This window comes from Telmatherina bonti, assembly GCF_933228915.1.
Source record: "Telmatherina bonti genome assembly, chromosome: 15".
Classification (NCBI taxonomy): domain Eukaryota; kingdom Metazoa; phylum Chordata; class Actinopteri; order Atheriniformes; family Telmatherinidae; genus Telmatherina; species Telmatherina bonti.
In genome coordinates, this window is record NC_136613.1 from 13,512,767 (window position 1) to 13,540,505 (window position 27,739).

General features: G+C 38.9%; 1 protein-coding gene across 1 annotated transcript in view; it reads left to right on the forward strand.

Moving 5' to 3' along the window:
* The window catches only part of nalcn (sodium leak channel, non-selective), a gene marked incomplete at both ends in the record, with an annotated part of 71,307 nt that overhangs the window by 36,981 nt on the left and 6,587 nt on the right, over positions 1-27,739 (forward strand). The window contains 16 exons of the mRNA XM_079253831.1: positions 14,912-15,048; positions 15,743-15,884; positions 16,135-16,208; positions 19,484-19,585; positions 19,682-19,751; positions 19,955-20,046; positions 20,168-20,290; positions 20,414-20,470; positions 22,696-22,816; positions 22,901-23,032; positions 24,621-24,788; positions 25,176-25,280; positions 25,724-25,830; positions 25,927-26,047; positions 26,161-26,259; positions 26,543-26,636. Of these exons, the coding sequence (XP_079109957.1) occupies positions 14,912-15,048; positions 15,743-15,884; positions 16,135-16,208; positions 19,484-19,585; positions 19,682-19,751; positions 19,955-20,046; positions 20,168-20,290; positions 20,414-20,470; positions 22,696-22,816; positions 22,901-23,032; positions 24,621-24,788; positions 25,176-25,280; positions 25,724-25,830; positions 25,927-26,047; positions 26,161-26,259; positions 26,543-26,636 (1,744 nt within the window). The remainder of the gene's footprint in view (positions 1-14,911; positions 15,049-15,742; positions 15,885-16,134; positions 16,209-19,483; positions 19,586-19,681; positions 19,752-19,954; positions 20,047-20,167; positions 20,291-20,413; positions 20,471-22,695; positions 22,817-22,900; positions 23,033-24,620; positions 24,789-25,175; positions 25,281-25,723; positions 25,831-25,926; positions 26,048-26,160; positions 26,260-26,542; positions 26,637-27,739) is intronic.

The window sequence follows — 27,739 nt, forward strand, 5'->3', positions numbered from 1 at the left end:
ATAGGTGGGTGACAGGTCTCAGCTTGCTTGGACAGGTTATTTCCCACCCACAGCTGAGTGATTAGGTGCAGCGACTGTAAAATTGCCTATTTTAAAGGTGCTTCAATCATGGATACAGAGACTGACTATAAATAAAAAGCACAGATGGTAATCGCCTTCCTACAAGAGAGGGCTTCTGCAAACATTTGACAAAAGCCCAATAATATGTCTGATAAATCTTTAGGAAATACACATGTGAAAGCAATTATAGGGGACACGATGGATCATTTTCCGCTGCTGGTTGACGCATGACTTCACTGGCTTACTGGTGTTTGTTATTCATAATTGGCTTTGTTTGTGTTTATGGCAAACTCGGATTAAAAAAAAAAAAGAGTAACAACATCTTTACCTTGAGGTATGGAATGGGCTAGTTTCTGTGACTATTATGAATATGGAATCAATATCTGTATATCAGACCAGTGTGACACAAAAATCTATTTCCTGGGATGTTTTCAATTTTTTGGTCTTCACAGTCTGCTGAGCACACCGACAGTTTCTTTGTTGAAATTAATTGCAAATAATGAAACAACGAAATTGGAGAATAGACCATTGAAAGCAAGCTGTAGCGTTGTAGATTGTTATTTGAATGTATGGTTTCCTGTAGGCTGTTTATTCCAGTTTACAACACGTGGGTTAGTTGCTGGTGGAATAATCAGGACTATTTATCTCGCAGTTACTGTATTTTTGTTGATTGAATTTCTATTTGCTTGTGGGGGAAACTACATGTTTTGAAAGTCGTGGTGTTATTGTACCGCCACCTTAGTTCCCACTTCTGTTGTCCTGCTCCATGAGTGTGCAAAATATCATTTGGAAAACCAGTCAAACATGTCAGCTTCATTTAGAGTCTATTGTATTTTGCCTCAGCCCATGAAAATGTCAATCATACAGCATGTGAGTGGTTGCAGGTGACCCAGCTGCCTCTTGATGTATGTGTTTAGAATGTATTTGGTAAACTGAGGTAAAGGGGAAATAATGTATGCAGTCAAGCTTTAAGTAGGTTCACCTTCACAGTATAAATATGCATGATGCTAAATGTAGTAAACTTTTTTCCAATTTTTTTGTGTAGTCACTGTTAATGTTGTGCTGTAGCATCCATCAAACTCTTCCACACTCTCCTCTGACATTTAACAATGAAAAGGCAAAAGTTCAACATGCACTAAAGCTCTACACTACCCATGTGCACAGTTCACAGTTCTCCTGTTTACTCCAGGAAGCACTGGCCCGCTGCCTTCCTCTTTATATCCATTCCCTGCAGGAATGAACAATGTTAAGTTAAACTGGATATTCTTGGAACCTTAATTTACTTTGAAGCCAAATCAATTAGCAACAACATCCTCCCCGGTTAGTATTTAGTGTCGGTAGATATATAAAGATTGTTGCTGCATCCAAATTCCCATGCTGTGTACCACATACTCCATATGAGGACTATTGCTCGATAATACAACAGTAGTATTATTATTTGAATAGACACTAGTATGAATCTCTTCTGACCCTTTACAGTAAACTGTATTATAATGTTATTTCCTTATAATCTCCTCATCAGTTTGGTGGAAAGGATTCTAGTAACCAACAATAAATCTAATATGTTATGGCAAGCAAAACAAACAACAGAAAGATTAAGTATTAAGATTTAGAGTAATGATTATTTTCTATCCGCCTATCAATCCATTTAAACTAATTTATGGTTTCTTGTGGGCTGGAGCCTCAGCCAGCTTCACACCCGAAGCAAGCTGTCAGTCCATCACTGCCCACTTCCTTTTCGTATTCATTTTCATTGTTATTCTTTATCAGTTGTTTTTCAGTTCCATTTATTTCTATTTTTAACATCATTTTTAACATCATTCCAAAGGATTAACATTATACCAGCAAACGTGTCCAGTGCTTGGATTTTACAATGTTCCTTTCACAATAAGATAAAGATGGCCACCAGTCTTGTGATGTAAACAAAGAAGTACTTTTTAGTCCTAAAAGACTCCTTATCTCGAAGTCTTAACTTATTAAATTAAATAAGTTACCAAATATTTTTCATGATTCATAGTGGTGTAATTTTCCACATTCAGGCCTTTAATTTAAAAAAAAAAAGTTTGGTAAATTCAGATTTTGATCATCACTTTGTAGCTTCATATATTTTCTTTAGTAATTATGGTCACATCTGGCTGCAAAAAGAGCAGGATGGTTTAAATGGAACTTTGCATTTCGAGGTGGCATTCATAGGACTGCCCTTATCACAGAAATTGTGTTTCTCGCATGTTACAGAAATTATTAATGACTCTAAGTTATTTTAAATTGCAAAGCTCAAATTAATTTATTTTAATCATGCATCAAATCCGATAATATCTCTTTACAACCACACTCTGATGCCAGTGTGGTAATCAGTCAGCACCAGGCTTCATGCAAGATAACCGAACTGCACCCTGACTGCAGAGCATCAAAATATTTATGTTAATATTCAGTTTGCATCTTACTGTGTTCTTGCTTCTTGTTCTATCATGTAGAATTTAGTATTTCACACACAGGTTAAAGGCATGCAGTAGTCCCCAGCAGAAGGACAGTTAATATCACAGTAACAAAAGGTTGTTTCAGCTGCTGGTGAAAGAATACAGCTTCAGCACAACCAGCAACACCAACATGCTCTGCACATAAAACACAGCAAAAGAAGCAATCGCTGAGAAAAGACCAGGAGTTATGCATGACCAAAGCTGATTTTGGAGCAACACAACAGATGAAATATACTTAGTGGCAGTCCATGACAGAGACAAAGACAGAGTTAATGAACGCAAACAGCTAAACGTTCATAACTGATGGTTTCTGCAGAGTAATCTATTAAATCCTTCAGATCCAGTTATCATATCTGTCTTTTTGCTTCAAAATATCTATTTTTATTAAAAACCTTCATTTGTTTTTGAATTGTATGCAGTTTCTGTCTTGCTGTCAGCTGTGGGGTTTTATGTACTATATATATATTTAACAATGACATACAATGTTCCAATGCAGTTCAAATCAGTCCCTCTGATTTTATCTCAAAATAAAGTCAAATTCCCATTAAAGTTTAAATCATAATTCCAGCATAGATACTTAATACAGTGATAGTATATTTAAAATTCTGAACAATTCTGTACTTTTTAGATAAATGTCATGTGTTTTGTAAAATTATGATAGAGATAGTTTAAGTCAGAGATAACTGAATACTCAAACACATATGAAATGTTGTTTGCTCTTTAACTTATATGGGAGGCTCACAGCGACTGAATCTTTTATTCAGAATATTGACAATCTTGTTTTGCAGGCCCTTTTGCATTACTTGCATTTATAAATGCATTGCATTATGTGCATTTATATACTGTGTCAGGAGTAAAAATCTTTCTAAAGTCCACTGACCCACTCCCACAGAGTTCATGAAGGTCCAGCTCAGCATAACACTATTCACATTAGAAGAATACTGTTCAATGTCACAATAAGAATATGCTTCTATACATTAACCAGTTTTACAGAGGATAAAAAAGACATGTTAAGTTTGAATTCTTTGAAATTATGAGCACATTTCATAGCCATGCATTTTGAATGTCTTTTTGTACAACACACTGTCAGGTCCATGACATCTCCTAGGTACAGTAATGTCATGTGTCTTTGGAAATTTTGAGATTTTGCATTCTACCAAAGCTACAGCAAGCCCTTTAGCATTAAGCATGGTCAATAATAAGTTTATATTTGTGTCTGGAGAAATGCTTTTGAATTCCAAAATAGCAGTAATTACACACCTTGAAAGCCAAATAAATGGCTGTCAAATTGTGACTCATCTCGCAACTCGGAGCTGAGAATAGTACCGTTGTTGATAAAAACGCCATGGAATATAGCAGCATTGAGAGATTCCTACATGACATGGCCATGAGACCTTACAAATACATCTTTTACATGTTTAAGCTTCATAAAATCACTGGCAGCTCATCTGAAACCCCTCCCATTCACTTAAATTTGCTCCATAATTGTTTATATCTGTATTCAGTGGAGTAGTAATGAGGCAAATCAGTGTGGATGGGGTTGCCAGGCAACAGTTATTGTGCCTGTTTTTCTGTATGTTCTATAATTTGTATTGCTTTTTAAATCTCAAGAGTGGTTGTGTGTTTGGGTGTGTGTGTGTTTGTGTGTGTGTTTATATGTTTGTGTATGAGGTAGCTGTGTCCAGCCGTTTTGTTAATGTCACAATGACATCATCAATAAAGCATTCAGGTAAAAGCATCTGTCATTGTTTGTATGTCAGTTGCAGCCTGGCCTCTCCGGGGAATCGCTTGCATCTGTCAGCCTCGACAGAACATTTATCTTTATTTCTGTTTTTCATGTGAAAGCTGGAAAAATTGGGGACAGAGAGGCTTGTTAGGAGTTAATGCGCTGAGCATCGCTGTGCCATACTATCTGGTTGTTTCAGTGTTCCGTTACATGTTTGCACGTGAAACATTAGCGCATGATAATCACACAAACGCAAGAAAATAGTGATTGAAGTTATGTGTTTTCAATAACCCTCCTCTTTCATACACACACAGACACACACATACTGCACACTCATGATTAATAATCACAAAGGTTTCAGCTCATAGGGGTGCAGCAAATTGACAAGTGGTTTTTCCTCTGTGCTTATAAGCCAGGGACACAGAGGTAGCACTGAGATAAATACACAAAGACACAAACGTGTATGTGTGTGTGTGTGTGTGTGTGTGTGTGTTTTTTTTTCCACTTGTCATTGCTGATTAGTATAATTCATTTATTGCTTGAAATTAAGTTTGCTGGGGATTTTTAATGAAATGAGGCCTCAGGTAGACAGCAGAGGGAAAAACAAGTGGTTAGGAAAGGAAGCAGAGACACACACGCACCTACACAGATGCACTAAAACACTGATTCTCTGGTGGTTTTGTGTGTCCTGTCTTGAATCTCTAAACTTCTTATTTGATATAATTTTAGCACATTTATGCACAATTCAGTGTAAACTCAAATGTGCAAACATTCCTTCTTCTTAGTATGACAGTAAAGCTAGATAGAGAATTAGCCTTTTCCTGATTATTTTAGACAAATTATAGACGAGGAACGTCTTTATTATGGATCTGTGTTTGTCTCAAATGAAGTGAACTAATTAACTAAGTCAAGTCATGCATGAAAGATAAATAACTTTAAAGATATCATCAGTAGGATGCAATATTAATTCTATGCTGTCACACGTTGGTGGCTTTGTGGTGCAAGAGACTGATGGCCCATCTCCATCCAACAAATCATTCCTGCCAACAAAGCAATGCAGGACCAGGGGGAGATGCAGGAAAAGGGGAAAATCTTTACCCACTGCCCAGAGATATCAGCAAAATAGGATGGGCTGTTTACCCCTAAGGGCAATGATGATAATATGTGCCGGTGTGTGTGTGTGTGGTATGAAACATCTGTGTTGTAATAAATCTGCGCCTGTTGTGCACACACTGCTTTTTGCATATTTGTACTGTATGTGTGAGAGTGTACCTGTCTGGCATCCGACTGGTTTCCAATCAGTTAGTTTTATGTGTTAGGAAGACCATATTTGTATGTGTATTTTTTTCTTTGTAAAGGACCACATGAAAAGTTAAAATATCTCATTGTGCATCTGCATTCTTCATTTCACACGCAATGGCTGTGCAGTAAACACAGGCAACTGCTTTGTAACTGTTGCATTTTATGATTCAAAGGTAAAATTAATCTTGTACTGGCCAGGAGAGGCTGCATGTCGGTGTAGTAATTAGCACAGTGGCCTCACAGTTGGTTCAAGTCTTGGTCGGGGTTCAAACAGTTGGCTTTCTTTGCAGAGTTAGCATGTCCGTCCCATGTTTTCTCTCCAGGTGCTCTGGCTTCCTACCACCGTCCAAAGACATGAATGTTACATTAAGTGATCACTCTAAATTCTCCCTAGGAGTGAATGCGAGCATGACTGGTTGTTCTCTGTCTTGGCCCTGTGATGGACTGGCAACCTGTCCAGGGTATACCCTGCCTCTTGCCTGCTAAGTGCTGGGATAGGCTCCAGCTTCCCCACAGCCCTAATTGGACTAAGCAGTATAAGAAATTAAATAATAAAAATCTTGATATAGAAATAAGTACCCTCATTTTTGTCACCAGTTCCAGGTAAAACACAACCCCCTCATGGAGCAACAACTGTCTCTGAACTAAGCGATATCGAAAATGAATGAATGGCTGTTTTTGTTTTTGTTTTTGTTTTTTGAGGTTTTGATGTGAAATACGGTCTTTTTTGACAATTAGTGAGGGTTAATATTCTTTAATCCACAAAGAGCAAGTTTTTGAAGTGCACTGCAGTGTCAGCATTTTACACCTAAATATAGACTGTAAAAGATTGAATTGGAGTACCTCTGTAAGCATGTTTTGATCCATAAAGTTAAGAAATTTATATCTAAAATATTTTCATGTATGTTTATGTAGAATGAGTGACTCACAATATCATCCATTTTTATAGGCATGTTTAAGTATTTTTGTGTGTAAAAAAAAAAAAAAAAAAAAAATCCAGTAGCATCCACGCTCTTCTGGCTGAAAATCAAAGCGTAACTACTCTCTTAAGTGGATTTTGTTTCTAAAAAAAAGCAAAAAGGCCAAATGCATATGCTGTTCTTGGGCTTTTTTCTGATCTCTTGCACTGTGTGTTCATTCATTAACTTTGGAGAAAGAGAAACAAAAAAATTCCTGTATTATCTTTTGTGTAGTTAGTGAAGAGCTGAAGAACTGATAAAAATTAGTTGCTGTGCTTTATATGTTTCCTCTCTAACTACACTGCCATCTAGTGCAAAGCCTCTACATTCAGATTCTGAATTATGACCTGATGCTCCTCAAGGATTTATGGAGAGCCCATACAAATTAGAGTGTGCATGTGTCATTTTAAACTGCCGAGGTCTGAGTGGGCGGGTTATGGTATGACAGATGATGATGGATGACTAGTCTCAGATTCCCAACATATTACCAGTTCAACAGACAGGACTGGGAGGGAGGGCTTAGCATGTGATGTATATCCATAAAGAAACAGTGTTAACAGTTAAACACACACAAACTGGAGGTATGTGTGATGTGGCACAGAGTTAATTAGTTTGCAGTCCTGTGTGTGTCTAGCATGTCATAGTGAGAATGAAGAGAATCATAGCACTGAAGGTGTGTGTTGTCAGTTCCGTTGCATCTATCATCGTGTTCCAGATTTGTCAGAAGAGATGGTGTGATCTGGCATTGGTTGGAAAAGATCAGAGGAAAGAGAGGGAGATGGAGTTAACGAAAAGGTGGAGGGGGAGAGAAAAATGTTGTCGGGAGGAGTGAAAGCAGCGATGTTTGCAAGGGTAATGTAACTGTTCCACAGCTGTGACCAGCAAGTGTGTCTTTGATAGCAGGCACAGATAAGGGTTTTGATGGTAATGCCTCATTCATACTCAGTAACTATGCAATCATTGTGCTCTTGTGCAAAAATGAGGGAGCAAATTGGTGTATTCTGTCTGCTGTGTGGTGCAGCTGCCTTTTCATCCAAGATGCCCTACACTGAATATTCATTTAGTTTAGGAGAATTCAGTTTGATCTAATGCATTATGGAGCGATTGTATTATGGCTTCCCACCAAGGATTTCATTATTTATGAATTAAACTAAAAGCCTGCCCTCCATTTAAGTGATTTAATGGACCAAAGACTTATTTGGGGATTTAGGAGAGGAAAAGAAAAGGAAGGAGGACAGAGAGAGCAGAGAAGAAAAGAGCATAGCCCTTGGAGAATCCCAACACAATGTGTTCTTATCTTTTCAATGTCACTTTCAGTTTTCCATTGAAAGACATTCAGGGGCCCAGTGCACGTGCTACAACCATCTTTAGTTACACACAAAGTCACTCTTAGTTTTAATCATGTTTAAAATTGGTTTTTTAAATTGAAATTATATTCATTTTTAATATTTTGAGATTTTTTTTCCTTGTTTAAATATTCAAATATATTATTTTCAGTTTTTCCTATTTTTTTTTAACTGCTGAATATATATCACTTCATTGTTTTTTTTTTCAATGCTATGTTCCCAACACACATGCTGATTGCATCCAAAGAAATTATGAAAGGCCTGAGATTTCAACAAACAAAGAAGAAAATTATGGTCATTGAACAGTAAGGTTGTACTTACATGACATAAGCCTTAAAAATAGGCTGCAATACCAAATAGCTAAATGAGGACAAAATCAATAAAAATTTAGAGTTAAAATGAGTTTTAATGATTCATTTTATTTATTTTAACCATTTCACCATCATGAAGGTTTTTTAAAACCCTCACAACTAAATTATGCAATTGTTTGATAAAAGGATTTATGGCTTTTTTTTGTACAGAAAATAGAGGTGTTGATCATGAGATTGGCAACCTGGCTCCAGGCCCTCTGCAAATCTGAACAGGATGAAGCAGGAATATAAAATGAATGGATAGATGGATGGAGGGATGGATTGCCATAAAATATAGTTTTAATAGAATACACATGGAGGGAGCAAGAGAGATTTTTTTTTGGTTAAATTTATAGTTGAATCAAGGCAAGTGTCATGGGGTTGCACAATGTTGTGGTGGTTAGCACTGTGGCCGCAGCAGGAAGGTTGGCAGTTCAAGCCTTGGCTGGAAGGAGGTTCCAAAAAGGGTCTTTCCTTTCAGAGTTGACATGTATTCTTCCCATGTATGCGTTGGTTCTCCCCAGATACTCTGGCTTCCCCCCAGCATGTAAAGATATTCATGTTAAGTTAATTGATGACTTTAAATTCTCCCTATGAATGTGAGCATGACTGGTCCGTGTGTTGGCTCTGTGATGGACTGGCAACATGTCCCAGGGTGTACCCCATTTATTGCCCACTAATTGCTGGGATAGGCTCTAGCTTTCCACGACCCTGAAATGGACTAAATGGTATTGAAAAATAATAATGAAAGAATGAATAAAAATATTGATATGCAAATAAATACCTTCACTGTTGTCACCAACCCCCCCCCCCCCCCCCCCCCCCCCCCCCCCTCTAATCTGCTTTAATGGCAACCTTCGTCAGTACTGATCTGAGCCATTATTCATTAACTTCCAATAAGATCTAAATGTCTGGCAGGCTAAAGAAGTAGCTGAGACATGTTTGTTCCTGCCTTATCACCCCTTTTTCCTCACTGAGAACACCACACATGTCTTGAGGAGTCAGCAAATGTTGAACTACTTCAGTCTGTCCTGATTATCGTGAACTGTTGGCAGAACTTGTCTATGGACCATGCTGCTACTCCACCAGTCACAAATTTCTTCCCATCATGGAAGCTGTAATTTATGTCACTGACTTAAATCTGTTTCACAGGTAGTCTAGGTGAATATGAGCTTGTTCTATGCTGTTAGAATAGATGGGTTGTGAGGTCTGTTGAATCCCCATACAAGTGAACAGAGCTCAACATGAAACAAAAGCATTGTTTGGCTCATTAATAAGATCTTAGTGGGACTTTCTTTCAGTTCTTTGAGCCTAGTTTTTCATATTGAAGTGATAGCAATGATGGCTCTCACAGTTGTTTTGGGTATTATGAGTAGCTATTAGAGGTTTATGGGCTGTGTGGCTTTACAACAGCTCCCCAGCATGCCTCATTACCCATCTTATGTGAGGAGAGAGTGACCCTGCTAGCTCACACTCGGCTCCTCTTTCCCATGGTGTTACAGCTGCAGTAACGCCTAGACTTGTGAGGAAATGTTAAGCCAGAAAGGCAATGGCGTATCACAATCACCACATCTGTTTAGATTTTTCTGTATCCTGAATGCATGTTTGTGCTGTGATTGTTTTGTGTGTACTTCATGGAGAGGAAACACTTGTTTTCTTTTTTTCCCCAATAAAACAAACTACATGATGGATCATTCAGCAAGTAAGGCTGTTAATGCCTATGATTACTCATATGCAGCTGTTGTCTGGATGTGTTGATGGATGGCAGGTTCTGATGGCTGAATGGTAAAATTCAGATGACTGCATGCTCCTACAGGCAACTGGCGGATGTGTGTGGGCAGCAGTTTTGTCAGCCACTGTTCATCAGTTCCACATTGTTCCACTGGCCAGTCTCACAAATATTCATTATGCATGTTTGTGTGTCTCTGAGGCAATTTCATAGGATTGATCAAAGAGTGCAGAGGGATTGTACTGTGCAAGGGTTCGCATACACATGCCTGTCAGTATCAACAATGAGTGCTTAAGTTCTTTTGTTTTGAATTGCTTAAATGACCAGAGTCCTTTGGCGAATGAAAGATTTTCACTGTTACCACCATTACCATGTTTTACCAGTAATCCCTTGGCTGTGTGTTAGCTGTTGGAAGGGTCAGTTGTTAAATTGCTAGAAGGTTCAAATCCCTTTCACCATTTTGTTTGTGTAGGAAGTAAATGTAGTGAACTACAGATTACAAATAAATCGTGTATCATCTGCCTGTGCAGACCTTTATGTTTGCAGAATTGAATGTAGAAGGTCTGGACCTGAAGATGAAAACATCTTTCTGTTGAATGCACTTCATATTTAAAGACATACTACAGAACTTTTGCCATTTTCCCCATCACCTTCCCCCTTTCGACAGCTAATTCAGCATCCATCTTGCATCCTACCAGACCTGTTAGTGCTCTCCAGCCAGCAAAAGATAATCCTACAATGACCCTTGTTTTGTTCATTTTCTCTCTTTTAATCTTCTGTATTTCTTTGCTAAATTGGCAGCATTACATGCTTAAAACAGCCAGTGTGTTTTCTAGCATCAAGCGAAATTCTGCTACAACATTAAGCAGCGTTGCGAGGAAAAAAAAAAAAAAAAGTAGTGGTACAGTTTGCTTTCTCAGCCTCAGGGTGCTGCTTGGCAGCAGTGGCTCCAGAGGTTCACATGATAGATGTCATTGTGCCATCGAAAAAAACTGGAACGTGGAATTTTAAGGCCAGAAAGTTATGTAATGTGTCTTTTAGGAGCCATGACATGAGGCTGTTACGTTGTCAAACAGTTAATATAAATGCGTAGACAAGAGGGAATCGTGAAAACCATCAGTACGCCGGGTCTTATTTCATTGTTCCAGCAAAGAGTTAGCTTTTCTTCTTTCAGATGTTCTGTCACATAACATTGTTTCCTCTGGCTATTTTGCACCGCTCTTCCCCAAGCCCTTCCTGCACTGTAGTCACAAGTGAATTTGGTGTAATGCTAATGGTCACTATTAGTATTCTTCATCTCATCCATGGTCAAGAAGGCTATGGAAATCCCAGATGGAAAATTCCCTAGCCCAGCAGAGCCTGAAATTGGCCTGAATGGAGTGGTGGCCGGTCATCCGAATGGGTCTCAAGGGGAAGCACACCGGTCTTGCTTCCATTGTTACAGCACTGTACAATAAATCTCATCTTTGGCAGGCAAAGTAGTAGTCTGGATTTATCGACCATTCATTGTAACTTTAAGAGAGTTAGAAATCCCAGCTCATAAACCCATAGAGGCATGCCTGGAACGCACATATCACACGCACCCGAGCACATGTGAAATAGTACGTAGTTTTTAAGCATGAAAATTTTGAATCGTCTTAAGGTTTTTGATTGAATGGGACATTGAAGACCAGCTGTAAATATGCCTTTTGACACTGATTAACATTAAACTGCCCTCGTCTTACTGTAAAGGTCATTCACTACACCAACAGAATTCTTATCCGTCAGTCGACAGAGACTAGATTTCTGTGGGTGTCCTATGGTACATGTCGGTCAACTGACGGCAGTATGCCTTTGGGTTGCCTGGAGAGGCCTCTATTAATCTGAAACTTTAAAGACCGGGGAAATTTCTGTGTGCGCATTTACGATGCGTGTTGTAGCATATTGTTTTTTTGGGTTTCACATTTGTCACAAAGTTCAGTAGCCATGAGTGTGTGACCCTTAAACTTAGGTAGTTGGACGACAAGCCAGTTGCCATGGCAATGAAAGGCAAAAAGGCAAAAGGTTTGTCCAGGTGTCAATAGACCACTAACAAGTGTACTTTATTTATTTATTTGTTTATTTATAATCAAAGAAACCCGAAAAACAACACTAAGGTCCTTTAATTCAAGCTGCTGTTTAATATGCAGATAATTCATCAGGTAGATACTGGGAGTGACTATGAAGAGGACTCCACATTCTAGTGTTACACATCTGTAGTCTCGATGTCCACTGTAATACACACATGGTATCTCCAAAAGGAAAACCTCTTTTTCTAACAAAGGGTTTTTAGTGTTCTCGTTGCCTTCCAAACAATTGGGAAATTAAAACAAACAACATAATTGATCAACACTTTCTCTTTTTCCCTGTTAGTCAAGAATTAATATGTAAAGTTACATGTAATACTGTCTCCACCTCCACTTCCCTGAGGGAAAATATTTGGCTCTTAAGCTGAGCTTTAATACTTAATGTGAGCATTAGATAGTGGATTGTAGCTCTCTGTAGGCAGAAAAGTAATATTTTAAATTAAATCCACTCATGTTCATCTCTATGGTGAGTGTTAGATTCTTATATTAAAACTGTTAACTATTTTGGAGAAAAAAGAATTTGTTTGAAAGCTTGTTGTTCCTTAGTTTCTGCTTCTATGTTTGATAGATTCTCTGTGCAGATGAGACTTAGGCTCATAGTGTAAGCATGCACATTTAATAAGGACATATGGCATCTTGTTGGTGCACTCACCAACTGAACAGTTTACTGTCTGTAATTAAGGAAAGTTTACATAAGAGGTCCTGTTGGCCTCTGGTTGAGTATTTTCATAGGCATTTTTTTAAGGTACACATTCTGCAGCGAACTGTGATTTGTTTTTGCCAGGAAATAGTCAACTTGATTTCAGTTTGATACATTTCCAAAGTACAGCTCGGTCCTCTGATGTATAATAATAAACACATAAATATATATCAAGTATATCCATAAGTGTTCCTTGATTACTTTTAGTTTTCTCTTTTGTGGGAAAATGCCTCTGATAGCAAAACATTTTGAATGTTTTACTGCTTACAGCTCCCTGAAGCTCTCCTTCCTCAAACTGAGAAATAGAGAGCAAGGAAGAAAAGAGACAGATAACTCAGGGAAGGAAGCAACGGAACTTTTACAGGAAAGAGCATATTTTATAAGAGGTCGAGGGAGGAAGACGGACACTCAGAAAGAAGGGACAATCCTGTGTTAAGCACAGAAAGTTTTGTTGTATTGGATCATTGCTGCAGATAAAATGTACATCTTGCTGACTTCGCACAATTGATTAAGACCTTTGGGAGAATGAAGGCCATATTAATTCCACACAATACGTGTGTGTACGTGTGTGTGCCTGTTTTGTTTCAGCATCCCAATATATAGGAACTATTTAAGATGACTGCAGCACTTTTCACAAGTGCTGCAGCAATACAAAGCTGATCATTTTGCTCTAAGACTTTTCATCTTACTTTATACTGCTGCAGCAGTATAACAGTGTTATTTTATTTGGCTTAACCATATGGATGGATGCAACATTTTTACATTTTGAAATCAGTGACTTAAGTTGTGCATCTTCATTTTGCCCATTTGTATCTGTCGTCTTGCTCATGATGTTGCTGAAGTACTTTTAATATTCTAAAGTTCTTCTTTTAGAAGATTGTTTTAGTTTTTATTATTCAAATAAACATGGGCTTAAACCTGTAAAATTTAAGCGATAATGTAATAAAAAATTTTAAGGTTTTATTGTTGCAGATGTGTTAAAATGTAAAATGGTCAGAAATAACCAAGCACTACTTTAGATGCTTGTTGAAGTTCCTGTCTCTGTGCCGATCTCAGGAGTCAGAATAAAGACAGAAAGCTTAGGCAAGCAGATGCTGGTACATAATTCCATCTTCACAGCATGCCTCTCACCACTCACCCACTCAGGGCCAAAAAGAAGCTCCCACATTCTAGTTTGCTTGAAAAAGAAATTGGATAGACACACTCTCATTCCCTCTTTTGTTAGGTGTCTCCTTCTACTGGCTGGTATGCCCCCACACCTCCCAAGATGAGACGTTGCTTCATACATTCAGTTGTTCACTGTCAAGCAAGCACAGAAAGAAATGCCAACATGCCTCAGCACCGTGCAAAGACTTTTTTTTTTTTTTTTTAATGGGTGGACAGACAGTTAAACATCAGGACTGAGAGGGAAACATTCAGGCTCAGTCAATATATTTCACGGTAGTTACCTTCTCTGAATGATAAGCTGCCGTTCACCATTGCTCCTAATGCAGTTCACTTCCAGGCCTAATCTACAATGCATCAGGGTTATCTCCAGGCACCCAGACAGAGAACACCTGCAAGGGAATTTCAATCAGCCTCCCCCACATGTAATTAAATGGAAATAATTGGTTTCATTCCCTTTGTCATCTTTTTATTTCGGCTTCGTGCGCCGCAGTGCTTAAGGCTTCGCACGAGCACATTATTCTGTCGCTTCCTTTTCTGTTCTCCATTAACCACTCCAAAGTAATCTTTCTTTTCTTTTTTTTTTTTCTTTTGTTGCCATCTTCCTTCTTTTATATAAAAGTAAGTGGGATCTCATCCTACATGTGGTTGTCTGTAGTGTGTGTTGTTTGTCTTAGGTAAGTGTGTTGCTGCCATCATCAGACAGAAGAATGAAGCTGCACTCTAAAACCTGAGATCAAATTTCAGCATTTGTTGTTTTCCCTGTAAATACTTCGTTTAATCTTTTTTTTTTTTTTTTTTTTTTTGCATAAAAACAAAGAGTAACTAGTTCTCAAAATCCCAAATCTTCCCATAATCCCTCTTTCCCCCTGTATCTTGTTTGAGCTCCTCTCTTCCTTGTTATTATCACATGAAAAAGGCCGGCTTTACTCTTTCACATAGTCTTGCAATTGTGATCTGGGCCTAAACTTACTCTCCTCCTCCCTCTGCTAGCTCAAGCAAAGCGAAGCCAATGCTGACACCAAAGAGAAGCTCCCTCTACGACTCAGGATCTTTGAAAAATTCCCCAACAGACCTCAAATGGTGAAGATCTCCAAGCTCCCATCTGATTTCACCGTGCCCAGGATCAGGTATGCAATAACAGACAAATAAATACATATTCATGGAATGAAATGTTTGTTCTGTTACTGAAAACAAAACAAGAAGGATCAAATGCAATTTGCTATACGATTCAAGCATTTATTTTTTCATTAGCACAAACCAAGCTTCATATTAAAGCTCAAACCACATTAGCCAAAAATGGGAAATAAAGACATATCCTTTAACTGGATGCAACCTTTCTGGTGGTTTGCTGCTGAAACACAATAAAAACTGGGATTATAGATGTAAACTGTTTGAATGTTGTCACCACTCTCCAGACATGATCCACATCATTTATGTTACACAAAAAAATAGGAAAAATGTGACATTTCTGCATTTAGCTGATTGGAACTAATAATAATTTATATATAGGCCCATTTGTTATGCAGCTTTTAGCAGGAGAGCTGAATCATATCCAACATAACAGATCTCATAATCGGTTTTATTATTACGTTGCTGATTAGTGCACAGCTGGGCCTTTCGCTCCGTAGAAGCCCCCCTCTGCAGCACATCTGCTCCAGCAGCAGCTACGGATTTCACTTTGCAGCTGAATTTGCACTGACACAGTTTAGTTGACGGCATTTGGAACTGGTACTTCTACCTTTGCTCACATTGAAATTTATCATGTTTTTGTGTGTGTGTGTGTGTGTGTGTGTGTGTGTGTGTGTTTGATTTGTATTCCAGGGAGAGTTTTATGAAACAGTTCATTGATCGTCAGCAGCAGGATACTAGCTGTTTGTTCAGACGTCTCCCCTCTGCTTCATCATCCTCCTGCGACCACTCCAAACGTTCAGCCATAGAAGACAACAAGTATATTGACCAAAAAGTACTTTGACAGAGTTTTTTTTCTTACTTCCTTGCTCATTATGTCACACTGTCTCAGACAAACACACACCTGCATGGGCAGAATGTGGAAATAAAAGTGACAGTTTCTGTCTCTTTGGCTCATGAAGGAGATCCCACAACAACGCCTATAGAGGCAATCTGGCATATCTAGCTGTGTCTAGTGTGCTTTTAGATGATGCACTACATGAGCAAACTGGCTGCAAATGGATTCTCACATTTTGTCTTCTCAGCTTCGCAGGTCAATATTTAGCATCCGAGCACGCAACCTCCTGGAAAAAGAGACGACAATCAATAAAATCCTACGGTAAGACATATTTGAACTTTGCCAGTGTGTAAGGTTTTGGCAGTTTTTAAGTCACTGTGTTTAATAATTTAAATGCTGCTAAAAAAAGAAAAAAAAACAAGTCCTGTCAAGTCCAGTCCTGTAACTATAAAAACCTTTTCAGATATGATATCACATTATTTTACATTACACCTTTATCAGAGACTTAAGTGAGATTCTTGCCTCTGTACAACAACACGGTGGATTTTGTATTAAATTAAATTATGTTAATTGAAAATACTGATTTTACCATTTGCATATTAAAGCCATTACCTGCATAGCATTTCATAGTTTACAAAAAAAAAAGACAAAAAAAGTTCTGGAGTTGATTTCAGGTGCTGATCTGGCTGCTGTTTAGTGAAACTCGATATGTTGCCCAAAGACTTGTCAATGCAAGCAGGTCATCGATAAACTGGAATAACATTGCAGACCTATAAGAATGTTTTTAAAAAAACTTACAAAGTGGCATGATTCTGGCCATTCTGGCCATTCTGGCCATTCTGGCGCGGCCTGGAGTTGCACGACCTTTTTTGTCCTCAACCCCCCCCCCATGATCCTAATGTATCTCTGTTCTTATCTTGTAAGACACCGCCGGTAAACTGGCTGCACGACCTAAGCTTAAGCTTGGTTCTGTAGTACTCTTTTGACATTCATGTTACATGTCTGTATGTCTGACCTTGGATGAGCTGGCTTGAACTCTGAATTTCCCCTCGGAGATGAATAAAGTATCTTTGATTAACAATCTTGTACTTTCATAAAAAGAATGAAGACACGCAGGTGCACACAGGTGGCTCAGTAGCAATAAGGTCACTTAAAAAGTAAATATTTGCAGAATTTACTTTTACTCTGTAGAAAACATCATCACAACTTGCAGCCAAATTAGGATAACTTTTAACAAGGGATTTAAATGATGGTGAGAATTTACCTCACAATAATGAAACTTAGAACAGAAAAATTGGACTTTGCAAGAATACTTAAAAAGGAATAAATAAATCAGGCTGCACTTTTCTAAAATGAAAAATTCCCTTGTTAGATGATTAAAAACTGCCAAGATTCAGTCAAAAGCTGCTGATACCAAGACAGTCACTGTCTAAATTTAGTTCCTTTCATTTTACTTGTATAATCACAACTGAAGTCATCTTAAGGCACTTAAAAGCAGGGGTGGAAAAACTACTGACATTTTTTTCATGAAGTAAAAGTATCTTTACTTTGCTTAAATTCGACTTAAGTCAAATTAAAAGTACTCAAAGGAATTTAAAATTTACTTTGAGTAAACGTTACTTACTTACTGTATTACCTGATTTAAACAAAAGACGAGTCAAAAATCCAATCCAAAGTATCCTGAGTCAATGTAAATCCTTACTTTCCGCCTCTGTTTTATAGAGTTAGAAACATTCTACAGAGTCCAATTATTAAATCTAATTGAAATCCAGTTCAGTTTAGTTTATTTCAGTAGAATTAAATCCAAATTAATATTGCTGTGTTCATTTTATGCAGTTTTTTTAAAAAGTTGCTTGGCACGGGAAACTGGCTGATTTTATCAAATTTCCATCATGATTCAATCCTCTGGTGGTTTATGACACCAGTCATTATTATAAAAGCAACCCACAAACTGGGCTGCTGGTCTCCTGACCTCAGTCTGAACGTTAGTTCCATTTACTGAGGTCAATACAATGGGCAGAAAAATCCCAAATCCACAGCATCTGAAGTCCCTGCAGGAGAGGAGAAGACTGAGACATGACCGTTCTATCCATGTATTACCAGTGCTTCTTTCTCTTACACACACACACACACATGCACACAATCAGCCGTACTTCAGACTCATTTACTGTGACGATGAAGTAAATGGATAAATTGCTGTTCAGCATGGTAGAACTGGCACTAAGTGCATATTAGCTCGCTGACACCATGTCCAATCTGCCCCTCCCCTCCTCCTATACTCTGTCTGTCTGAGAGATAGACGGCAGATCAGTAGTCAAAACGGGTTCTGTCTGGCCTCCCATCTTTCACACAACCATAATTAGGCTCAAATGCCATCACAAGTCAAACTTGCACACTTCATCACCTTCATCCACTCCCCCCCCCGAGGTTGTTGTTGGGCTTTCTGCACCGCAGCCCTGTGGCTGTGGTGTGGGCCCTCGGCTTCTGATGTGGATGGATCCCCCAGGTTTTGTTTCCTCGCAGCAGTGTAAAGCCAGATACAGAGACAGAAACCTGAAGGTGCTTTTTTTTGTACGAAGAGAGACAGGGGAAGTTGTGGGGGTTGTGTGTTTTGGCTGGGTGTGTGGTTGCATATGTGTGTGTGTGTAAGTGTGAAATTGTTTTTATCCTGTAAAGCACTTTGGAATACAATGATACAAAAAGTGCTATATAAATATAGTTCGATTTGATTCCGTAAAGGCAAATATTCATGTGAATTTATTAGTAATAAACAAGTAACAGCTCAGAGCTGCCACAAATGACAAAAACACACACTCCTTTGAGTATGAAAAAGAAGATGGCAGGTGCACTGCAGGTATCCCTCAAACCACTGGTGCTCATGGAAGGGTTTGCACAAGCATGAAGAAAGGACTGAATCCAAAAAAATGGAAAAAACATTGATGTCCAGGCACTCAAAGTGGATCGAATAAAAAGCCTTTATTAAAAATGGACAAGAATCATAAAAATACACCAACGCGTATTGGCTTATGCCTTCCTCAGGGTGTATAGTGACACAAACAAACAGAGCGATCATTGTTGTCACAAGTGTTCACAATTGACACCATGTAGCAATATACTCTTAGTCTCTTAGCAGTGTTGGGGTATTTTTATGATTCTTGCCCATTTTTAATAAAGTTTTTTTTTTTTATTTGATCCACTTTGAGTGCCTGGACCTGGATTTTTTTTCCATTTTTTGGATTCCGTCCTTTCTTAATGAACACACACTCCTTGTTAGTGCCCGTAGTGTTATTGGGTCTGTTGTGGCACTTGACCCTCCTGTTAAACCGAAAAAGGCAGGAATGCCAAGTCACACACACACTTTCTGAAAAATGGAAGGATTGGCGCCTGTTACACACTGGATAACTAATCTGGCCCAACGTCAGCCTACTCCAGACTGAAATAGGCTAGGGACAGCTTGTTTGCCAGTACGATGGACCATATTCAGATTGGTTAATGGCTCAAGATGTTGTCACATACATTTCTTTTCTAGAAACTTTGATTTAGATTTATCCAGAAAAAAAAAACTAAGTAAAATCTGCTATGTCTGTGTTTTACAGGGCCTGTACCAGACAGCGCATGCTAAGTGGCTCCTTTGAAGGCCAGCCAGCCAAAGAGCGCTCCATACTTAGTGTGCAGCATCACATACGGCAAGAGCGCAGGTTTGACATCTACATGTTGTCAAGTACAGTGTTGCATTCATGTGCTGCAGCGTGCAAAACATTACTTCTCCTAATGCACGCCCATTTTATCTGCAGGTCTCTGCGACACGGCTCCACCAGTCAGAGGATCAGCCGAGGGAAATCCTTGGAGACTCTCACCCAGGATGTGAGCACAAAGTCTTATACTAAACAAGACAATGTACAAAGTGCTTGCATTTTCTTAGACTATAGCTGTTCTCATGCTTAAATGCATCTGCTTTCACATAAATTCCCTTCAGAGTTTTTTTTTTTTTACATATACAATAAATATTAAAAGATTTTAAAAACAACTTTGCAAAAAAAAAGTGTCTTCCCTGTTTTACTTCCTAGCATTCCAGCACAGTGCGCTACCGTAATGCCCAGAGAGAGGACAGCGAGATCAAGATGATCCAAGAAAAGAAAGAACAAGCTGAAATGAAAAGGTATTTTTGCATGAAGATTCGTACAATTTTAACAGCTTCTGGCAGAATAGTGTTAACCATGTTTAGATCGACATGTCCTGATGAGTGTTTGCCTCGTATCTGTGCTCGTGTTACTGTGCAGAAAAGTTCAGGAGGAGGAGCTGAGGGAGAACCATCCTTACTTTGATAAGCCACTTTTCATCGTGGGCCGTGAGCACCGTTTCAGGAACTTCTGCAGGGTGATCGTTCGGGCACGCTTCAATGCGTAAGACCAGTCACGCTAAAACGAAACGCATCCCTGTCTTGTGTTAAGCTAATGAAGAATAAATAATTCTTGCCACTTTTTGTCAAAAATGTGTTATTTTATGTCATATGGATACACTTACAGATCAAAAACTGACCCAATCACAGGAGCAGTGAAGAGCACCAAGTACCACCAGCTGTAGTAAGTGTGATGAATTATTGATTTCTTTACTCCCCATTGGTCTTTCCATTCTACGTCTGTGGAATACTTATTAATTCTGGAGCTTATTACCTGCCCGTTGCGCTTCCCCAAACTGGGCTAAGGAATGAAAATTGTTCGCTAGAGTGCTGTGAAAAATTATTTCACCCATGATGCAACATAATTCAGCCAAGCAGAGACAGATTGATCATCCAAGTAGCAGTCCCTTTTTAGATATTAGATCCAACAACCTCTGTCTCGTTGACCCCCCCAACCCCCATTTCTTTTAGAATAACTTATTCCTGATTATTATCTCAGGTTGTCAAACTATCTAGTTTTCCTAAATATTCCTCTTTTACAACGCTGCTTTTAAATAAATGTATGTTGTATAGTGCAGAAACAATCTGAATCCAAATGCAGATGCAGTTCTATAATCCAGAAAGGTTTATTTGATTTCTCCAAATCCAGATGATTATCAAGAAGACGAGCGTAGTGAACAGACTGACAGGCAGGATAGCAGGCAAGTGGGTGGGCGAACTGACAGGCAGGGAACCAGGCAGGAAGGCAGGCATGTGGGTGGATGGACAGGCAGGCGGGCAGACCAGGATGTTCTGATGACAATGAGACACAAACAGGTTAGCCAACAGGCAAACAAGAATGAGAAGAAATCTCAAGGCCGAGAGCTGTTACCGCTGGGTAACCAACAATCTGGTGATGAATGACAAGCCAAGCTGGTCTTAAATACTGCTGTTGCTGATTGTCAAATGAGGTGCAGGTGCCGTTCTAACTGCCAGGATGCTGGACACGCCCACCAAGGAGCGGGATCCACTACAATTTAGGCTTCTTTGTTCATGTCATACAAAGACCTGCAAAATACTGAAGATTTTTAGTGAGTTGAAAATAGTGCAAAGGCAACACACCCAGATAATGTCTTTTTCAGAAAATGCTTTGCTTATTCAATCAAAACAACGCTAAATATTGTTATCAGTATATTATTATCAGTGTTATTCTTGTACCAAGTGTTTAGATTTTAAAATGGTTTCCCTGAAGTGCATTTTGTGACCCAATAAAAGCAGTTGAGGGGTTTCGTAAAAATAAATACGACAGGAGAAGCTTTGATCTGTTATGCATCTGAAATCCTGTGCTAAGCAGATATCATGCAGCATTTTGTTCTCAGAACTTCAACTACTGCTCACCTATATAGTTCTGTTAAAGCAGCGCTTTTACTTAAGCTAACTTTGCAACAATAGCCAAGTAATTCCGCATACAGCCCTACTTGTCACAAGAGTGTCAGAATTATGAATCATATAATGCTTTACATGTTCATGTTAAATTTTAAGAATACACATTATTGTGTGCAGCTACACAGCACACAATAATGTGTGCTGTGTAGCTGCTTTCTGGATAAACCTCATAAAATCAGCTTGTGCCATTCTTTATTTTTTTCTCACTAATGGTTGAAATATCTAAGTACTCAAGTTGCATTTGAATTCATCACAACATTGGAAAGTTACAAGAATCACACAATGGAGAATAAGAAAGCAGAAAAACAAAATCTAATCTGCTTATCGAACCACACCAGCCATAAAGCAAACATGGCAAATTAAGTTTCAGTTTAGCTTTTTTTTAATACATTTTTTCTTACCATGGTAGGCCTGTGCTTTACAAATTTGCTTTCCCAAGAAGAATTTTATCGATATAACTCAAGTATTATTCCTTATTTTCTTTGATTATTTCTGAATTGACATAATAGTTTTGGACATGAAAGAGAGTATGCAGAAGAGAAAAAGAATGTGAAAAGGGAGTCAGAGATATAAAAGATAGAGAACAAGCACCCCTACTGTACAGTCAAGCAGGGTAGAAACAGACAACCAGCTGCCACACCCTAGTGTCTGTAAGAAAACACAGCAGCTAATCATCAGGAGCACCTTCTGGTAGACAAAAGTGACTATGGTAAGCAACAACCACAACTATAGGTATGTGTGTGTGTGTGTGTGTGTGTGTGTGTGTGTGTGTGTGTGTGTGTGTGTGTGTGTGTGTGTGTGTGTGTGTGTGTGTGTGTGTGTGTGTGTGATTGTATTTTGAGAAATTAGAAGTGTTAAGTGATTGTGTAAATGCAACTACACCTACTCCAAGCATGAGAAGCAGACAGGCTCCAAACCAGTAGCCACCACAGAGCACAGAAATACTCATTCACAATGTTAATTATGGTGTGTGTGTCCTTGTAGTGATCTTCTGGGCTTAGTCACCTATCTGGACTGGGTTATGATTGTGGTGACCATCTGCTCCTGCATCTCCATGATGTTTGAATCACCCTTCACCAGGGTCATGCACGTCCCCACACTGCAGGTATTAAAACCAGATGGATCGATGGTCACATGACCCCATTCATGAACAGAAAGATGATGTTAAAAACAACGGTGTCTCTTTCAGATTGGGGAATACGTGTTTGTGATATTCATGAGCATCGAGCTCAACCTAAAGATCATGGCTGATGGTCTGTTCTTCACCCCCACTGCCGTCATCAGAGACTTTGGAGGAGTGATGGACATCTTCATCTATCTTGTAAGATGTAGAAATGGATGTGATTTCCTCTGAGACATAATGCTAGAAAACATATCTGTATGAGACCTCTCTCTTGTGTTTTGTGTCTTTTTCAGTATAGGAACATAATGTACTTCATACAGTGATAGAAATACATAGAATAAGACAAGATAGATCCAAAAAAATGTCATTAAAAACATAGGGAAGGGTTTACCAGCCCCTCTGTTTTAGGTCTTCGCAATATCGATGTAGGAAAAACAAAACCCCCGATGTTTTGTAATTGCGCCCCACAGCTCAAACATTTGTCAGCAGTTGTGCTGCTGTCAGTGAGTATGTAGTATCTCTGTGCTCACAGATGCTGTTTTACCTCCTTGTATCAGAGTTTATGAAGTTTTAAATGACAGGATGTAATGAACTAACAACTTCCATAAAAATGTGTTGACTTCATGAAGGGGTTTTCATCTCGCTATAAGATTTAGTTTTTACAGCAGGTAGTCCTGCAAATGTTTTCTTACCTTTTTGTTCTGCTGAATGAATCACCACATGTTCTGAAATTCAACAGTCTAAAAGTATTTACACACCTGCTCTGAATGTTTCATCCAAATTATTAGCATGGTAATCGTTTTTATCAAGTTCATTCCAAATCAATGTGAACATTCACATCAGTGATGAAATATTTTTTCAAAGTGAGGAAACTTCTTAATTTTAATGTTCACATCCAATAGATATAATTGACTAATCAGAGAAGGTGTGTTGACTGATAGGTCACTGCTTGCAAGCTATACAGGTGTCATTTTTGCTATTTCATTCAAACTTTGTATAACCATGACCAAGCGTCTTTATTATTTTTCTTTGCTTTTTAGCAGTGGCTAGCTGCTAAAGCAGCTCCTCAGACTGTCCCACAGATGTCCTAAAGTCTGTCCTGAAGCTGCCATTGGCCAGCATCAGCTCCCTTATTAAACAATGAAATTTCCCCAATTTCTTCTCTCTTTTCCAGAATGTAATCAGTCTTTTTGTCTTTTCTTTTGCAGCATCAACACACTGTTGTTGCAGCTTAATCCACAGAGTTTGTTTATTCACAATTTTGCATTACGCCTGGTGTGCATTGACAGAAATGTTAAAAATTCACCTCCGAATTATTTCGTGTCATTTATTCGCATTGGTCCCGGTGTGTAACGGCCTTAACTTTGGATCAGTTTTGTTGGAAAGTGCACACGGTCCATGAAGAACGAGCACATTTAAGTTTAAAATCGTTAGAAGTGAGTCATGGAATGACTGAAATGATTTGGTTACAGCAGATTTCTATACTGCACATCTGGGCAAGGTTATCACATTGAGAAAGGGAAATAGAATGCAACGGTTACAACATTGAAAAGCTGTGTGTTTATCTGGATATGGTGTTTCCATGCTAAGCTAAACCCTTGGTTGTTCCTATTCCTAGATACATGCTGTCAATCATTTCTGATTGGGTGTGAATATTGATCTAAAATGTTTTTAGACGTTCTGCTGTTTTAAAAATCTAGATAAAGTCATTTTATCCTTACACTGGTTTCTGTCAGAGTCCAGTAAAGCAGGACTGATCCCTCTCTGCTGTCTTCACTCGCTGTAGGTGAGTCTGATCTTTCTTTGCTGGCTGCCGACTGACGTCCCGCCTGAGTCTGGAGCTCAGCTGCTGATGATGCTGCGCTGCCTGCGTCCCCTCAGGATCTTCAAGCTGGTACCTCAGATGAGGAAGGTGGTGCGGGAGGTTCTCAAAGGATTCAAGGAGATTTTCCTGGTTAGTGGTCGTGCACAACTGAGTATAATCATTTTGAAGTCATGTAAGAGTTTCTAAAAGAAAAAAACAGATGATGGCCGTCTGCACTGCAGAGATACAGTATTACGGTAAATGTACATGAATGACAATAATTTCTCTTCTTACATTCTTCTTCTTTAACGCATTTATGGGTTCTGTTGAACATCTGCTCTGTTAACAAGAAATGTATTGTTTCTAATCCTGATTATATGCCATAAGAGGAGTGGCTCATCCCTGGGTCTGACTGGTTTTCTTTACAGATGTCTCTCACATACACATCTGTCCAGCACCTGTAGCTCACCCTTTAATCTCTGAGACTTGGATTATGTTGTATCATCTGCCTTAAACTCTTAATTGATTCCCCTGCAGGTTTCTATTCTGCTCCTCACACTAATGCTGGTGTTTGCAAGCTTCGGAGTTCAACTGTTTGCCGGGAAGCTCGCCAAGTGCAACGACCCCAGTATCCTTAAACGGGTACTGCAAGGAACATAATCTCCTTATAATAAAGCATTACCTTCCATCCCATGCTCCCTGCAAAGACTTACGGGCTGAAAAAGTGGAAGGGGCTTCCCCAGTTAAATCCAGAATCCAGTGCTTTTATGTGTCCTAATCTCTAACTGCAGTCTTTATCCTTTTTTTTTTTAGTTTGGGGTTAATTTGGGGTTATTACCATTTCTCTATTTTAATCTCCCTTTTTGACCATGAAATCATCATAAAATTATTTATTGTAAGAATGTTTATTTATTTCCATGTTTTAACATCATAGTTTTAAGTTTAATATTAAATAAAATATTTATTACTTAGAAAAATGTGCACTTCTGTTATTGTTGTGTAATAACAACATTTATAGTGTATTACCTCTTCATACAGTGAGTAATTTTCTGTGTTTTGCTGTTTAACTGCATGGCCAAATACAGGAGGACTGCCATGGAATATTCCGAATAAACGTCAGCGTGTCTAAAAACCTCAACCTGAAGCTGAAGGCTGGGGAGAAGAAGCCTGGTTTCTGGGTGCCAAGAGTCTGGTAAGACTTGCTGTTGTGTTGTGTCTCATACCTGCAAGGTATAAGGTTGTTTGGTATATAGTCTGTGCCTGAAGAGTGAACCCTTTCTTTTTCCAGGGCAAACCCACGAAATTTTAACTTTGACAACGTAGGAAATGCTATGTTGGCACTGTTTGAAGTGCTATCACTCAAAGGCTGGGTCGAGGTCCGAGACGTCATTATTCACCGTGTCGGACCGGTACAGATCTTACCACTCTAATATCTCTACTCCACAAAGCTGTGCATTCTCCTGTATTGAGTATTGAGTAATACGTATTTCTCGTTTCATTTTGTACTTGTTTGTGTCTGCAGATCCACGGCATTTACATCCACGTCTTTGTGTTTCTGGGATGCATGATCGGACTCACGCTGTTTGTCGGAGTAGTCATTGCAAACTTCAATGAGAATAAAGTAAGAGCCACAAATATAGACGCGTAAATATCACAACTTCCTACCGCTGCTTAAAATTTTTGTTCTCAGCATGCCGATCTTTTGTCCGAGAAATCATAGGAAGACACAGACTCAGTTCCTTTATTTAGGATTATACCGAGGCTTAGATAGACTGCAGGAATCGTAGACAACTAGATAGAACTGCAACTATATTAACTCATGATGTAAATGTTGTTTTTAGGCCAACAAGCTATAAAAATCTATACCTCCATGACATGTATATGCTTTCTCGTCCCTTTACCAGGGAACTGCTCTGCTGACTGTGGACCAAAGAAGATGGGAGGACCTGAAGAGTCGGCTGAAAATAGCACAGCCACTGCACCTGCCTCCCCGACCAGGTCGAATCAAACATCCTTAAATACAAAAACATGCAAATAAGGCTTTATGAATATATCATAGACAGAACACAGAGCTAAAATTCATGACAGTCACATCTGCCCCCCCCCATTCTCTGATTGATTGTGTGCTGTGTTGCCTTGTGTGCTAGTGCATGGCTAAGTAGCACCTGCATGATTAATCCATATTTAATAATCCTTGTTTTTTCTTTGAGGATTGATGCCTTGTGGGATTCATTGGGACATCCAAATGATGACTAGCAGCAGTAATGAAAAAGCTGAATATGAAGACAGATAATGCAAATTGCTCAGACACTGAATCTAATATCCCCGAGCTTTCTACAGGAAATTAATCAACTTCTCACACATCGCTAGACATGAACTAGAAGTTCTGTCTGCGCTAAATTTATGTTTTTAGACAAGTAGCAAACAGCTGTCTACTTTGTCTGCTTAAATTGTACACACTGTGGAACACCGTATCTTTATTGATCACATTTCAGCATGGGACTCCTGCACATTTACACTGCTGCTCTCCGTTGTGCAAGTCTAGTCATGGGAACAGCTGAGGTGCCTTGGAGGCAGTGTGGGAAATAGCCTGTTAGTACAGAGGAGGCTGAGAGCTACCAGAAAATCAATGGGCTTGGTTTTAGTCAGCAGTATGGCTTACCCCAGCAGCAGCAGCCGGACTTTGATCCCCATCCAAAGGCACTAACTCACCACTGGCAAACCATTACAGCACTGAGCTGGCCTGTCCTCACATGCTTATGGAAAAGATTTCTGCAAAACATGTCAGCAGTCAAAGCCTGAAACTGCATCTGTGATGGTAAATATTTTATGATAATCAGCCAATGAAGGGTCCTTCAATGGACTGGTGACCAGTGTACCCTACTTCTAACATCGTAGCTGCTGGGATAGACTCCGGCCATAGTATCAAATAAATGCTTCATTTAAAGCTGGAATTACAAAATAACAAAACACATACAGACTTGGAATTCAAGTGCAAGATAGAATAACTAATCATAAGACTATAGAGTTGACACACTTGCAATTGGAAGTGGTATATAAGACATAGGTATTTGGAAGAGTTGAGAAATACAAACCATAAA